Source organism: Microtus ochrogaster, unplaced genomic scaffold (genome assembly GCF_000317375.1).
Source record: "Microtus ochrogaster isolate Prairie Vole_2 unplaced genomic scaffold, MicOch1.0 UNK89, whole genome shotgun sequence".
Lineage (NCBI taxonomy): Eukaryota > Metazoa > Chordata > Mammalia > Rodentia > Cricetidae > Microtus > Microtus ochrogaster.
The window spans coordinates 60,635-76,215 of NW_004949187.1; the positions used below are offsets into that span (position 1 = coordinate 60,635).

A 15,581-nucleotide genomic window follows, 5' to 3' on the forward strand; every position below is an offset into this window, starting at 1 on the left:
TATTCATGTATTTATGTATGCATGCATGTGTGTGTAAAGTCGCGCGTGTGTGTTTATTCATGTATTTATTTATGTATGTATGCATGCATGTGTGTATGTAAAGTCACGTGTGTGTTTATTCATGTATGTATGCATGCATGTATGTGTGTATGTAAAGTCACGTGTGTGTGTTTATTCATGCATGCATGTATGCATGCATGTGTGTATGTAAAGTCGCGTGTGTGTTTATTCATGTATTTATGTATGTATGCATGCATGTGTGTGTAAAGTCACATATATGTGTTTATTCATGTATTTATGTATGTATGCATGCATGTCTGTGTGTGTATGTAAAGTCACGTGTGTGTTTATTCATGTGTTTATGTATGTATGCATGCATGTGTGTGTATGTAAAGTCGTGTGTGTGTTTATTCATGTATATATGTATGTATGTATGCATGCATGTATGTGTGTGTGTAGGTAAACAATAGAATACCACATAATCCTGGAAATTCCTTGTCCACCACTACATGTATTATGACAAACCTGAAACACAGAAGGTGGAGTAAAAAAGTCAGTTTACAGAAGATATATATGTTTTGACACCATGTTACTTAGTAGACTGAAAACTTGCCAGACATTCCTGTGTGGTGTTTGTAAATACAAACACCTGTGGCAGACGCATGCAGATTGCATGGGAGTGACCATCACCACACTCAGAATTATGTCTGCCCTGGGGCAGGAGAAGAGGATAACATTAAGACACTATAAGGAGCTTCTTCTGGGCCCGAGGTGGTGGTGGTGCATGCCTTTAATCCCAGCACTTGAGGGAGGGGAGACAGAGGCAGGCAGATCTCTGTGAGTTCAAGGCCAACCTAATCTACAAGAGCTAGCTTCCAGGATAGGCTCCAAAGCTACTGAAAAACCCTGTCTTGAATTTAAAAAAGAAGAAGAAGCTTCTACTGGTTTTGTGGTAATTTAAATCTTTAAAAATTAAAGCCAGTTGTTAGCATTTTGTAATACCAAAAGACGGGGCTGAGAGGTAGCTCAGCAGTAAAGAACACATGGTGCCCTTGCAGACGACCCGAGTTAGGTTCCCAAAACCCATACATCAACTTATATATCTGTAACTCCAATGCAAGGGATCTGAGACCTTCTTCTTACCTCTACAGGCACTCACACACGTGATGCCCATGTGTACATACAGGCTAGATACTTAGACACACAGAAGCTGAATGACATGCACATTGGGTTTGTGAGATTCCCTCTGTGTAATGTTCGACATATCTGAAATATTTTATAATAATTATTTAGTAGGATAGGAAAGAAAATTGAGAAATGAAATCTTGAGACCAAAAATCAGTGTCATCATCACAGAATATAATTGTGCTGTGTTGCGAGTTCTGTAGCTGCTGTTTATCTTACTGAGGGAGTGAGTGGCACGTTGGTTTGTCAGCGCTGTTCTCTGTGACGGTAGCATTCGCTAACAGTTTGGCCTTCTGCTAGGTTTGGATCTGAAGCTGCTGCCCTGTACCAGTAAGGCTATCATGCCCTACTGCCTGCACTTGATGCTAGCGTGCTTTAAGGTGAGCTTAAAATGGAAATAGCAGAAACGCATTGCCTTTGAAGTCTGTCTTGGTAAGCTGGCACGACTAAGCTTTGTTTATAGCTGTTTTGTACTTTACCAGGCAGGTGGGAAAATTTCGTGCCCTAGGAAATAACAAGTGTTCTTTTGGCTTTTTTTTTTTTCCTTTAAACTGCACTAGGCAAAGGTGAGTAGGAAATAAACCCCATCCTTGAGAAGGGTATGGGTAGTAAGTAGTAGAGCAGACAGACAAATTCCCTTGCCTGCTATGGTTGGTGTACAGTAAACAATTTTGACATTGTATGTGTTAGAATGTATTAGCTACAGAAGAAGGTAATATAAATATATTTTAGGGTCAGAGATGTATGAGGAGTTAATTCTTTTAGACATGAGGGTCAGCACCAGCAAAGGCCCAGGAGCACTGGAAGCTTCCAAGACTCTTGAAGACACACAGACCTTGGCTGCAGTGGAATAGAGCCTCACTAGGCTGGTGTGCCAAGGGTAGCAATGCTGCTTACACTTTATGCAGTAGTCCCACACTGACTTAATCACTAGAGCAGCTGGGGGCACAAAAGCCGGCTGAAGTGTGGTGTTTTGCAGCTGTCCATTTCAAACTAAACCTTGGCCTTTTCTGCAGTTCACACCTTATTGCATGCTATCTTTCCTTCTTCCCAGCCCCATCTCAAGCATTTTGTTATAGCTTCCTGCCCATCTTTCCACTTACAGTTGTTTCCTAAAAGATATCTCTAAGGTTGAGAAGATGACTGAATTGATAGGGTGCTTGCCCAGCACCCATGAACCCTGGTTTCAATTCCCAGCACGGCATAGACTGGGCATGGTGAGACATACCTATAATCCCAGCACTTGGGAGGGGTAGGTAGGAAGATCACGAATATCCTCAGCTATCTAACAATTGTAGGGTGAGCCTGTGATTCCCGAGACCCTGTTTTAGATAAGTAGAACAAGAAAAACCAATAACAAAAGTTGCTGTTTATTCTCTTCACTATGTAGCAATACTCAACTTTATCCCTGATTCTCAAGCTCAGAAACTCCCAGTTCACCTCACCTGTTCATGTCCAACTTCGGTTTAAAGATGTGTCAGCCTCATGTGCCGAGCCCACAGAGGGAACCTGAGGCCTCCTTTAAATCCACCCTCCTTAGAACTGTCAGCAACAGTTTTGTCATCTTAACAGTAATGATTTGTAGCCTATACTGACATATGGAGCTCCTTTAGGAAGGGATATTTGGTGTGCCCTAGATGTCCTAGATTTGTTTTTCTACATGAAATTTTGTCTTACAGCTGAGAGCTTTTACAGACAACAGAGATGACATGGCACTGGGCCATGTAATTGTACTGCTCCAGCAGGAGTGGCCACGGGGAGAGAACCTCTTCCTGAAAGCCATCAGTAAGATCTGCCAGCAGGGAAATTTCCAGTATGAGAACTTCTTCAGCTATGTTACCAGTATCCTTTGTCTGCATTAATCACAAGGCCATCATACTGTGTGAGCCCGTCAGTACAGACACTGCTTTAACCAAGTGTGGGAAAGGAGGAGGAGTGGGGATTCGAAATGGGGCCGTGGCAGTTGCTTGGTGAAAGCCAGTGACGTTTCAAAGATAGAGTTCAGGGAATTGGGACTGTCGTTCTAGCTAAGTTCAAGAAGACAGCCAAGAAGCTTACAGTCAGAATAGCCTACAGGTTCCTAGCAAGCCAAGGGCAGTTGGTTTAGCAAAGCCTGCAATAGTTCCTTGGCCTTCATCTGTGGAAAAAGTGTCCCCTGTGGCCTCTCCTTGGACATAGGCTGCCCCTGGGGTCAGTTCTTAGCACTGGGCCTGCGCCAGAACAGCTACCAAAGGGTATGCTGAAGAGGCAGAGCAACTCTGGGAGCTGTCCATGAGGGAAGACCACCTTTGAATTGAGGGGACACCCTGGTTTGGCTGCTTTCATTTCACCGTTTCTCAGAGTCCATTCCCTGTGCTACATATGTCCCAGTGCCTGAGCAGTGAATTTTTTAAAAGATTAATGAAAGTTATATAACTTTCCCCCCAGAAGAATGCACCATCTAATATTTCACATGGGATTTTCTGGGCTCTCAGGCACTTCCTTTCTTGAAGCATCTGAAAGACCTTATCTGCTGAGTCTGAAGAAATCTTTTTTCTTATGACTCATACATAGCCTGTCAGCCAGACCATCCTCCCCACCCCTACTATCCCTGATTTCTTGATAAGAAATTTCTCATATGGCCATGTAGAACCTGTTTTAATATCTCCATAGGAAAGCCATGTGCTAATGCTTTTTAGTCCGATAGGGTCTGGAGATTGATGGCACTGAGTTACACAGCCAGCCCCCCCGGCAGAACTTGTGCCAAGAGCTCTTTTCATAGGGCCGTTTGGTTACTGTGAAAACCGGCACCTGTCAAGAACTGACTGTGGTTGTTAGTTGGAGGACAACAGCAGCTTCCTCGTCTGCTGAGAACCTGTTCCTTCCCTGGGAGACCGGGGCAGCTTGTTCCTTGTTGGTTGACCTGAATGTGGCCGAAGACATTGACATGCTGGAGGAATTTGCTTATTTAAGGACCCAGGAAGGAGGGAAGATTCATCTGGAGTTACTCCCAAATCAAGGAATGCTGATCAAGTAAGCAGACGATCTTTTGTTCTTTGAAGCTGCGTGCTCCCTTTCATGTGCTTGCATGACTTATTTGTAAGTTTCTGTACCTTTCAGAAGTTTAATGGAGAGGAATTCAGTACTGGTCTCTGTTTTTGAGGGCTCACATGATTCTAGGTGTCTTTTAGAGACTTGTGCTTCTTAGCTACATTTCCTGGGTGGGGGGCACAAAACCACTGCTTAAATGGGGATATTTTTGTTACTTTTGAAATTTTTTACTAGAGATTTTTCTATAATGCCTTTTCCTTTCCGAGATTTGGTATTCACTTCTGGTTAGACATAAAATGGTTTTAAATGAACACAGCCATGCCTAACATGGTACTGGATGGGTCTGCAGGTTTCCTTTATAACTGTGTCTGAAGCCCTTCCAAGCTCTGTGGCTTACACAGCACAAAGTGAACGAGCTGGTTCTAGTGCCTCTAAAATACCTGCCCCAAAAACTGATTGTGCAGGCGTTTGAGCCCAGGTGTGCCCTAACCAGGACACTGCAGAAAGCACGCGTTGTCTCAGATGAGAATACCTAGTGGCCATCCATGATTTTTAAATAGCTCATAAATCTCGCTTCTATCCTCGGCCTCATTGCAGTTTGGCTAATAGATCCTCTCTCCTCTAAGCGCCATGTGCAGTGTGTACCCTTCCTCCTGGCTTCCTGCATATTCAGTGTGTCTGTAGGTCAGTGTCAGAGTGAAGCCAAGGGACCGAGCCCGGAGCAGGGGGTCCATGGCTGAGACTGGAAACCTCATTTAGCCCTCAGTTTGGGCAGAAGCAAGTCTTAGTTATTGAAAGCCATGGTCCTCACTTTGTCTTTGTAGAGTCTAGGGGTGTTGGAGGAGCGAGGTAAGAAATGCTTCTGTTGGGTTTCTGTAACTCAGGAATTTGGCCCATGGTGGGCGTTCCTTCCTCATTATACCTTACCAAGAGTAGGGCCCAGTGGAATCTTCCCTAAAGAACAGAAGATCCTCTCCCCATCTTGAAAGTGATATTGTATGTCTTCAACATTTCCAGCAGGGAACTGAGGTGATGTTTAGGAGTGAATGAGGCCCTTTGTAGAGCGCTTAGTCAGGAAGCCCCAGACACTGTCTTCTCCCCTTCTCCATCGACTACTTTGATGATGAGCCAAAGTCATGGGGAATATTAACTGCATGATTCCAAGTGTCATTAACCATGTGTGAGAATAGATTACTTCTATATATGGAAACCCAGGTAAACTGTTTTCTTTAGGGACTTCTAGGTTCAAAAATTGATTATGGAAACATCTTTAAGAAAGCTTTTAATTCATCAAAAGCTCACCATTCAAATTGTCATATGGTTTTAGAGTCAGACTCTTCCTACAGAGGGCTCCGTCTGCAGAGGATCGCCCCATGACTTAGAGAATTCTTGGCTGTCTGTGGCAGCTTGAAGGAATGGCTCCAGTCACTGAGAGTGGGCCCTTCTTCTTTGCCCGTGTTGTCTTGACTTGAACAGTGCTAACCTGCACATGTCCCGAGGACTCGGAGTTAAAGTGAGGACCTGTCCGTTCCAGTGCTGTTGACACTGGAGGAGGCTGCTTGCCCAAGGAGGCGTCTGTCCTGCTTTCCAGGGATCTCCCTCCTTGATCAACCTAACCATAACTTCCTTGAACTTTCTTTAGAAGACAAGCCTCCTAAAAACCCACAGTTGATTCAACCTGGAAAAAGGATTAGGGTTTGTTACCTAGTGACCTGACCTTGTAGGAATGTTCTCTGTAAGGGTCTCACCATGGATTTGAAATCTGTATTTCAGATAACCTATCTCTAAATGATGCCAAGAGAATCTAACTGCATAAGACAGAGCTTTGACTGACTGAGGTGTGATTAGACTCTTGAATAAAACTATCTATATTCCTTTTCCCTTGGGTTCCAAACAAATTCTCTGAAGCCATTGCAGACCTTTTGGGTGGTCCCTCCAGATGAGTGGCAGAGATGTTGTGAGCAGTGTGCCTCTCCTCCCCTTGGGGTAAGGTTGTGAGTCCGTCCTAGTTGTAGCCTCTCGGATGCAAGCAGGTACAGTACAAACACGGGGCACCTGGTGCCAGGCCAAAGGAGGCATAAGTTCTTGGTTTGTTATATAGGTATGTTGTTCTGACATGTGCTAAATGAGAGAACGTTTTTATGCTGATATCCTTAGTACCATAGCTGCATTAGACTGAATCAAAGGGAAAAAATCTGAGTGATCACCAGCTAATGTGTTAAATCTTCATTACAGAATTCTGCAAGACCATGGCCCCCAGCCTTGTTTTTCCCCCAAATCTCAAACACCCTTTCTTTATTGAAAATATTACCAGCCCTTCTGGGTCCTCTTTGAAGCACCTCTCAGTTTGGTGCTTCGGTCCTGCTAAGGTGGCTAGCCAGTGTCCCAGGTGTATTTCTGGGACCGGTGTGGGCGTGAGAAGAGTGAGTGAAGGAGGCTGGGTTTTGAGTCCTGTCTTCTCAGATATTCCCTCCCACTACCATCTCGTCTCCCTCTTCCTCGCTGATGCCCTGTTTACTCCAAGTCACAAGTGGGAAGAGCTCTGGGACCAGGAGCCAAGATGCCTCTAGACTGGCACCAGCAGCGGGTGCAGTGGGGCCCTCAGCCTCTCCCAGTCCCCTGAAGACACAGCACGGCCAGGGGTTGTGGAGGTTAAAGTTTCTGTGCAGTCCGCTTTCCAGTCCTGTGTATCTTCTCCGCAGTGTTGTTTTTGCGGTGCAGGGTGAGCTGGTGTGGGTGTTTGAATGCCGCTGTTTGCTGTTTTTTAAAGGCCTTCTAGCCCTCCCATGGGGTTACTGCAGCAGGAATTCTTACCTGTGCTTCAGCCCAGCATACAGACTGCTGACAGGTACCAAGTGGAAAACACCTGCTCATAGTGTGCTGTCTGTCAACATGTTTTCCCGCCCATGGTTTCCAGCTCTTTGTCCCTCGGTGCTCTTTTTCATGCTTTATTTATTCGTTTTTAATTTGTTCTGCATTCCTTGGCAAACCATCTGGTTGTAAATATTGTAACATTTTTAAGTTTTTTTTCCATGAGTTGCCAGTGTGTTTGTGTTAAATTTAAAAATCATTATGGATCTGGGGGGGAGAAACAAGTTTGCTAAACTGCATTAGCTAAGTGAGTCCAGAGGAAATCCAAGGTTCTGAGTCATGAGTATTTAAATACGTTGACATACATGTACCACAAGCAGATTTTATTGTGGATTTCCATATAATAATCGGGACTTTTTTGCTCTAAACAGATTTTCACACAGCTTTCCCTGCCTTAAAGCAGGCGCTTTGTCTCAGACCTTACCTTTCTGAATGGGCAGTATTTAATAAGTTAAAATGATGCCATCCTCTTAAGCCATATCTCCAGCCATGTGCCACGTAACACCAGCAACACACCTGTCATGCACCATACTATTGCACTGACTCAAACCAAGCTGCTGTGTACCCAGGCTGTAGGAGACCAATGCAGCCCATTGCTGTGTGGAGCCTGACTGTAGTTGACATCATCCAGACTTGCATAGAGGCTCTTATGCATACATAATTGTTGTGCATCTGTCAATGTATAGAAATGGTCCTCTGCCAAGCAGAGTGTTACAGTTAATTGTGTCTTTAGTAGTATTAGGGGAGAATTTGTCTTCTGAAATATGGCCTGTAGTTGCATGTAACTTGTCTAGTTTTGGGTTGCAGCCCAGGGACCCAGAATAGATGTATCGCAAGGGAACATAAAACCGTGTGCACCTGTTTGTGCCCAGGAGGACCCAGACCCTCAGCCTCACCAACCCATGCAGACCTGTTTTCCCACGTCTCTGCTGCCTCCTATAAAGCCTTTAAGTGACGTGGGCTGTTGCAGCGCTGTCTTCCCCGGTCTAAACAAGCCTGCACGGCGGTGTTGCCATTCTGCTCACTTCCTACGCAATAACGTGCTGTAGAGGCAGAAGCGTTCAGGGTGATAGCCACAGCCTGATTCTCACTACTTGAAAACCGTGTCACTTGGAGGAGTCAGGGCATGGGGTGGGGAACAGATGGGTTTCGTTTGTCTAAAACTGTTACGTTACCAAACTAGCAGCCAAAACTCCTGTTTGTGGTTGAGTCCACTGAGTTTTGCTGACTTTTCTTTTCCTCTGTTCATTTTGTTGTCCTCACTTTATGGGATTCTGTTTGTCCTTTCCCGTCCTAACGCACGGCTCTTGGGGCACAGTTAGACACCTCTTGGCTTTTGCTCCCACTAACCACCCACAGACGAACAAGCACCTGGAAGGCTCTGCTCTTCAGAGAACCTCACAGGCAGTGGGTCTGCCTTTCCAACCTGTGACACGGTTCTGTCTCGGGGCCCCAGGGCCCCTGCTTTTCCTGCAAGAACACAGCACTCAAGGGTCTGCCGAGAGAGGCCTGACTCGGCACCCCAGCAGCTGTGTGGACCAAGGCCCTGCCAGAGAGCGCCTTGGTGACTAGGACGCGGTCCCTCCTCCTGCTGTTCTCTCTGGTGTCTGTGGCCTGGCCTCCAGCACAGTGAGGCCAGTGAGAATGGAACCTAAAGCACCCGAGGCACTGAGTTGTGTGAGCTTCAGGAGTTGAGAGGTGAAGCAGGTGACACTGGCTGTATAAAATGCCCCAGGCTAGGGCAGGAGAGCTGTCTTCCTAGTGTGAGACTGAGAAGGATGGACAGGAGTCGGTATCTGGTTACGCTTTTCTTTATAAATTTGGTGTAAATGTGTGACTTCACTTAGCTGTGAGGCAGGTTGGTTCCTACCCAGGTAGCACTGGGCTGTGCTGCTGCTCTAACCGTGGTCTCCTTCTGTTTCCCTGTCGCTGACCTCAGGCACCACACAGTCACTCGAGGCATCACCAAAGGCGTCAAGGAGGACTTCCGCCTGGCCATGGAGCGCCAGGTCTCCCGCTGCGGTGAGAACCTGATGGTGGTCCTGCACCGTTTCTGCATTAATGAGAAGATCTTGCTCCTTCAGACCCTGACCTGACAGACCTTTGGCCGCCCTCTGCTCAGCTGTGACCAGTCTGCCTGACCAGGACTGATAAGAAGCAGACACCGAGTTCTAACTCGCTTGGTTGCATAAAAGTCGGTCCCAAGAGTGTGGGAAGTTTTTTCTATTTTTAAAAGTTTAGGTTTTTTTGATTTGTATAAAACAAGAGTCAATCCATTTTGTAAATAAAAGTCCTAAAATTTGACATTTTAAGAAAACTTTTTTTTTCAGTTTTAAGTATGGTACGTTTATCTTATTTTTATAAGCATACAGCAAGGGCCCAAAAATCCAAAACAACTGAATGGGGGAATGAATTTTATTATATACTTACATGATGAAATATGTCTTCTGTGACCTCAGGTGTGTTTTCATTGATTACTTTGGTAAGTATTCCATATCATGATAATGTTTGACCTTTCATTTTGTGCACAGTTGGACTTGAGCCTGTGCTAGCCCTGCTGAGAGTCCACTAAAGGCACCATGCTCCAGAGTCTCTGAAAAGCTAGGGAGGAAATAGGGGAACCAGCAAAGGGGCAGGGCTCCCTGAGGCCTCAGGAGGTCAGTGTGGCCCGGGGCAGTCACCTGCACCCCGCCTGTCCTGTACTTGCTTATGTGATCACGCACATGTGCAAACACAGACAGACAAATATACGCATGCACACACATGTACACGGACGCACCGTAACCAGAATTACATTTCCTGGGTGCTGTATACTGCCACGGACTAGGTTGTTTTGCAGGTATTTTCTAAGGATTGGCATTTTTATTTCTTCCCAAGGTCATTCTGTGTATCCTTTAGGTCTTGATGTAACCTACTTAGGCATAGACCTTAGGTGTAAGGGATTTTTTGGCTAAATCAACTGTCATGGTTTGAATAGTATCACCCAAAGGTCATTCATTTTGTTCAAACTGGTCCTAACTCCATGTTAATTTGGAGTTTCATACATTTTAAAGTGATTGTTCACAGACTGTCAGTAGAGTTTTCTCTTTTTTTATTATTTCATTTAACTATTTCCTGTTGAAAAGTCTTTCTACGTCCCAGCAAGCACCTTTAAGATACAATGCTGGAGAGCATAGCAGTAATCTGGGAGAGCAGTAAAGTGATTTTGTGGTTTGAGTATATTGTCCACATTCCATTAATGGAAAGAATAAAATGGACCACGGTCACACGGTAGTTTGTATTTAAAGTATAGTCCTAACAGGATGCCACGATAAGATCTGAGTGACATTGCAGTGACCTTGAGCATAGCGGAGAATCTTCCCTTTTGTCAAGGGGCAGCCTTATGGTAAGTTACGCCAAGAAAACTGACTGATGAAGAAAGATACGAGGATTCTTTAACCAGAGCTCCAAAGTCAAGCAGCCAGCTGCCCAAAGGCATTCTTGTCAAGCGCCACACTCCAAGAGCCTGAGCTAACTGTCTAGGGTACAGTCATTAGTCATTGTCTGTCCTGGGGTTGTTTGCTGTGCTTTCGGATGCTGCTTGCCCGGTGTGAGCAGAAAGTTGTTATAAATTCAATACAGCTTTGAAGTCTTATTGTTTGTTTTCTTGTTAAACTTGGAATTGAAGATAACACTAAACAGCGCCTTGATGGTTCTAAGCAAAAGGAAAGAGAATAGCACCTGGATGGCTTCTCTCACAGCCTGACTCTGCTTCCTTTTTGATCCAAGCCTTCAAGTGGTTTTTTGCCTGGGATACACTTCTGTGACTCAGGATGCTGTGGAGAGGCTCTCTCCTGAGAACTGGAAACCTCAGGTAAGGGCATGCTGGAGCTGAGAGCGGTTCACCACAAGTCAAGTGAAAGTTAACTTTGGTAATATCTCAGACTCGCATTTGTCAGCTATTAACTTAATTATAATAAAATAGTACTGATGTTTGCTAGCTCTATTCCAGGCTTTAAGCCATGTATTTCACATATATATTTTCTCATGACAACCCGGTGAGGCGGGTTGAGTAAGTGGGTGAGCACCTGAGACTTGGGTCTGTCTCTGCCCTGAGGTCACATGTTTCTGGTGTTGAAATGAGACCTGGCCATTCTGTTGGATTCTCTGAGAGCTCCCCGTGCTAGTGCTGTGCTTGGTGAGTAGCTGTCTAGGAGAGAGGAGTTGGGTTTCTTACTACAAAACTTGACACGTGGGAGACGGCCATTAGGTCCCTGTAGACTAGAAGCCTGAGTCAATGATACTTAACAGACATTTCGAAATGAGACACAAAAGAAGGGAGGAGGATGTTAGTGAGACTTTCCAGAGACAGAACCTCTTAACTATACCCAGGAAGATGAAGTCACTTTTGTCAGATTGATAAGCATCAGATCCTGTTCTGTGTCATAGGAAGAGGAATTTAGGTACATAGAGGTATAATAACAAGCACACAAAGGCTGGGGCTATAACTTAGTGGTAGAATCTTCTTTAGCATGTTCAAAAGCCCGGCTTTGATGCCTAACACTGGGGGGAAAGTGCATGTGATCAATGTGCAGGTTTTTTTCCATGTACAAAGATGGTTGTTGTTGGGTTTTTTTTGTTTTTTTTTGTTTTTTTGTTTGTTTTTTTGGTTTTTCGAGACAGGGTTTCTCTGTGGCTTTGGAGCCTGTCCTGGAACTCACTCTGTAGACCAGGCTGGTCTTGAACTCACAGAGATCCGCCTGCCTCTGCCTCCCGAGTGCTGGGATTAAAGGCATGCGCCACCATCGCCCGGCCTACAAAGATGCTTTAACAGCCTTGTCCCTGCCCTGCTAATGTGTGCTGATGAAGAAACTGCTTACGAACAAGACAGGCTCCATTCCTAATTCACTGAGTTGACAGCTCATGATCATTGCTTATCTGTGGATTCAGAGTTCTAACCTCGGCTTCTCTCAAGCCTCCTTTTCTTTCTTAAACTATTGTAGTGGCCCAGAGCTCATCCCCCCTTTCAAAGGAAAGCAGTACTGACTCACATCTTCATAAGAGCGGCTTCTTGGCCCTCTGAAGATGATTGACCATCTGCTTCTAATGAACCAGAGCCGCGATGGGGAGTTTTTAAACCAGGTGGCAGCTCCATTGTCTCCTATAGTCCTACACATGGATTGGATCCAGCAGAGTGCGTGGACCTCACCTCACTTAATTCTCCCCTTTTTGTCCCATCCTCATGAATGCTTTTTTGCTTTTTGCTTTTTTTGTTTTGTTTTGTTTTTTTTAGCGGTTTACCACAAATTGCTCAGGTGATTTTTTTCTTTATAAATTCACTTCTGTTCACCTTGCTCAGACCATAACAAAGGATAACAAATGGAGTTGTAAAGGTACAGATCCAGTCTCAAGGTTGCCACAGCCATGCTCTCTTAGTTGAGCCCTTTGTCTTTGACTTTGCTAGCCCCAATCTCTCCATCTCCTGCCATTTTCCCTTCCAGAAGGACATCAGTCATACTCCATGGAGACCTCACGTAAACCAGCTGTGCCAGTGAGATTTCAACATGTGATTTAGGGAGAATCGATTCAGTAATTCTCTAGGAACCATATGTTGTTCTTCATTGATATTTGTTTATATATTCTTTAGAACTGTATTTGGTTTCTCATTGCTTTAACAAAAACGCTGGTAAAAACAACTTGAGGTGGGTTTATTTTGACTTAAACTTTGAGGGGATACTGTCTTTTGTGACAGGGAAGTCATGGCCACAGAAATGTGAAACATAGTAAACAGGAAGTGAGGCCCGACTTTAAGACCTCACTTCCTCTGTGCGACTCTATCTCCTGAAGCTCTACAACCTTCCCTAACATCACCACCAGCTGGGGACCACTGATCAAGCGACTTGAACCTATGGGAGAAGTTTCATATGCAAGCCACGGAGAATATAAGCTCCCCATGCCTCACAAAGACATTTAAATTTTTTAGCACCGTCTACATTCTATTATAAGACAGGCTGCACAAAGCAGAAGCAAGTGCTTGCTATTAAGAATTTATGCATTGAATATTTCTCGTGAATATGCAACTTGAGGTGCCAACATATATAAACTTTACTGGGTGGGAGGATATATATATATTTAGACTGACATGTTAATCATTTTTCCTCAAGGGCACCTCAAAGACAAAGGCAATGAAGTATTTCTAGCTCGTGATTAAAAAATCAAACCATTACCTCTATCTAGGGAGAGATGTTCTCCTTATACAACAATTGCTACCTTTGTTTCTTATTACATTTTGGAAACTAAAATCTGTTTCAATGATATAAGGAAACGAGTATGATTTTATTTGGTGTTTCTTCACCTTAAAAATTGAAGCTTATACTTAAACACCCTGATTATCTCTGTTTATTAGCAGCTAAGGAGACAAAAGGTTAATGGTCAGATGACTTGTTAAAAACATTGTCAGGCAGTCTATTGGATGCGTAGTGATTAGTGAAAGAAATGAAGGGTTTTTTAATCATTTATTTACTTGGGATTGGGAGTTATGGGAAAGGGGCCAGTGAGTAATAAATGTTTAATAATTTCTAAGTGGCAACAAGCACTTCTACAGCCTGTGCCCTCCGTGGACAGAGGCTGTGGTTGTGGCTGCTGGGGTCTGGAGGTGGGGACAGGACCAAGCCGACACACAAGTGAGCATTCTTCATTAAATCCACTGTCTTCTCAAATGACTTCCCAGCCCTCACCAGCCATGCCTTACAGGTTTCCCTGCACGAAAAGTGATAGAGCAATTACATTTTAGAATGTGTACTATAAAGCATTTATCATGCTATCTCATGGAAGCATTATGAAGAATTGGAATATGGAAGAATTTTGTAGAATTATAGGTGTAATCTACTTATAGTTGCCAAAATGACAATTGATACACATTATCACTACTGATTGTATAAGTGGTCAGTTTATTTAGTGATTGTTGATATTTTATGATTATATATATATATATGACACAAGATTAACTTTTTTATTATATTAATGGCATGGTGGTGCATGCCATTAACCCTAGCACACTCAGGAGACAGGCTGTGAGTTCAAGACCAGTCTGGTTTGCATAACAAGTGCCAGGTCAGCCAGTGCTACATAGTGAAACCCTCGAAACAGAAAAGGTTTTGATTGTGTTTGTTTATGTGAGTGGGTGGACACAGGCCACTGCATACATGTAGAGGCCAGAGACAACTTGCTGGTGGTGTTTCTCTCCTACCATGTGGGCCCTGGAGATTGAGCTCAAGTTGGCAGACATGGTGACAGGTGCTTTCACTGCTGAGCCTCTTCATCGCTCCCAAAATTGCTAACTCACCTTTCTAAAACTTTAATCTCCTCCTATGAGTAAATGGATCCCCATTCATAAACTAGATGGTGAAGTAATTGTGAAATTATTCTTACTTTACTGTCCAAGAAGTCTATGTATGTAGTTGAGACCAAAGAACAAACTTGAAAAGACTTTGGAATAGTTAAGAGATAAACAGCCTCAAAAGAATAAAATGCCTCCGCACCCTGGTCACCACCCATTAAACCTAAGAACTTGCTAATGAGATGTATGAAAATGGGGCCTCTCCTCCTGGTGCCCTGCTCCTGGAGCACTTCTCTCTAACTCTCTGTCTTAAGTGTATATTAAAATCATTTAATTAAGTTCCAACTCCACTGTGTTTGAAAATAAAAGAATAAATATTAGATGTAAGAAAAAAAAGGTGACAATAAATTGGAAGGGTTGATGTTGTCTTTCTTCTGATGATAATTGAAGAAAACCATTTGCTAGGCTCACCTAAGGATTTCAGCCTCGATGCTGTAACTGGGAGACATGCAGTTCTTAATTATAAAGTGTGTCGTCCTATTGGTGTGCACATATAAAGTGTGCCGGCCTATTGGTGTGCACATATAAAGTGTGCCGGCCTATTGGTGTGCTCATATAAAGTGTGCCGGCCTATTGGTGTGCTCATATAAAGTGTGCCGGCCTTTTGGTTTGCTCATATAAAGTGTGCCGGCCTATGGTGTGCTCATATAAAGTGTGCCGGCCTATTGGTGTGCTCATATAAAGTAGTTTTCACAGCTTACACGTTCAGTTCTTCAGGAAAGATTGCATCATTCCAGATTTGGCGAGCGTTCCTATGAAAGCAGTAAGAGTTCCAGCCACTATGATGTTGTTTATATTACAATGCAAGTGCCTTGGGTTATAAATTTATTTACACTATTTTAATAACCTCAAAGAATTACAAAGTTTCCTGAAACATTTTTTATTTCTCATATATCTAATACCCCTTATTCAAAAAAATTTAATCATATGGGAAAATAAAATCCTGGAAAACTTAAAGCCTCGATGAAGCCATTTCTACCTCTAATTTTTCTTAAACTGAAGAACTTCCAGCATGTGAGTTTTTAAAGTCATTTTAAAATACAATAGTTAAAACTGTACATCATGAATCTATGACACAATGGATTTTCAAATTGAACGCAACTGCATTTGGTGTTTA

The 15,581-nt window shown here is 43.7% G+C and overlaps 1 protein-coding gene across 3 annotated transcripts in view; it reads left to right on the forward strand.

Annotated features, from left to right (window-relative positions):
* The window catches only part of Ints10 (integrator complex subunit 10), a 29,747-nt gene extending 20,344 nt beyond the window's left edge, over positions 1–9,403 (forward strand). The window contains exons 14-19 of one of the 3 annotated variants that reach the window (XM_026777888.1): positions 1,486–1,565; positions 2,865–3,027; positions 4,104–4,197; positions 6,124–6,201; positions 6,986–7,063; positions 9,026–9,403. In XM_026777888.1, coding sequence (XP_026633689.1) covers positions 1,486–1,565; positions 2,865–3,027; positions 4,104–4,197; positions 6,124–6,201; positions 6,986–7,063; positions 9,026–9,182 — 650 coding nt within the window. In that variant the 3' untranslated portion in view covers positions 9,183–9,403. The remainder of the gene's footprint in view (positions 1–1,485; positions 1,566–2,864; positions 3,028–4,103; positions 4,198–6,123; positions 6,202–6,985; positions 7,064–9,025) is intronic. The other 2 variants (XM_005370882.3, XM_005370883.3) reach the window with 2 other exon arrangements.
* Positions 9,404–15,581: the final 6,178 nt, after the last annotated feature.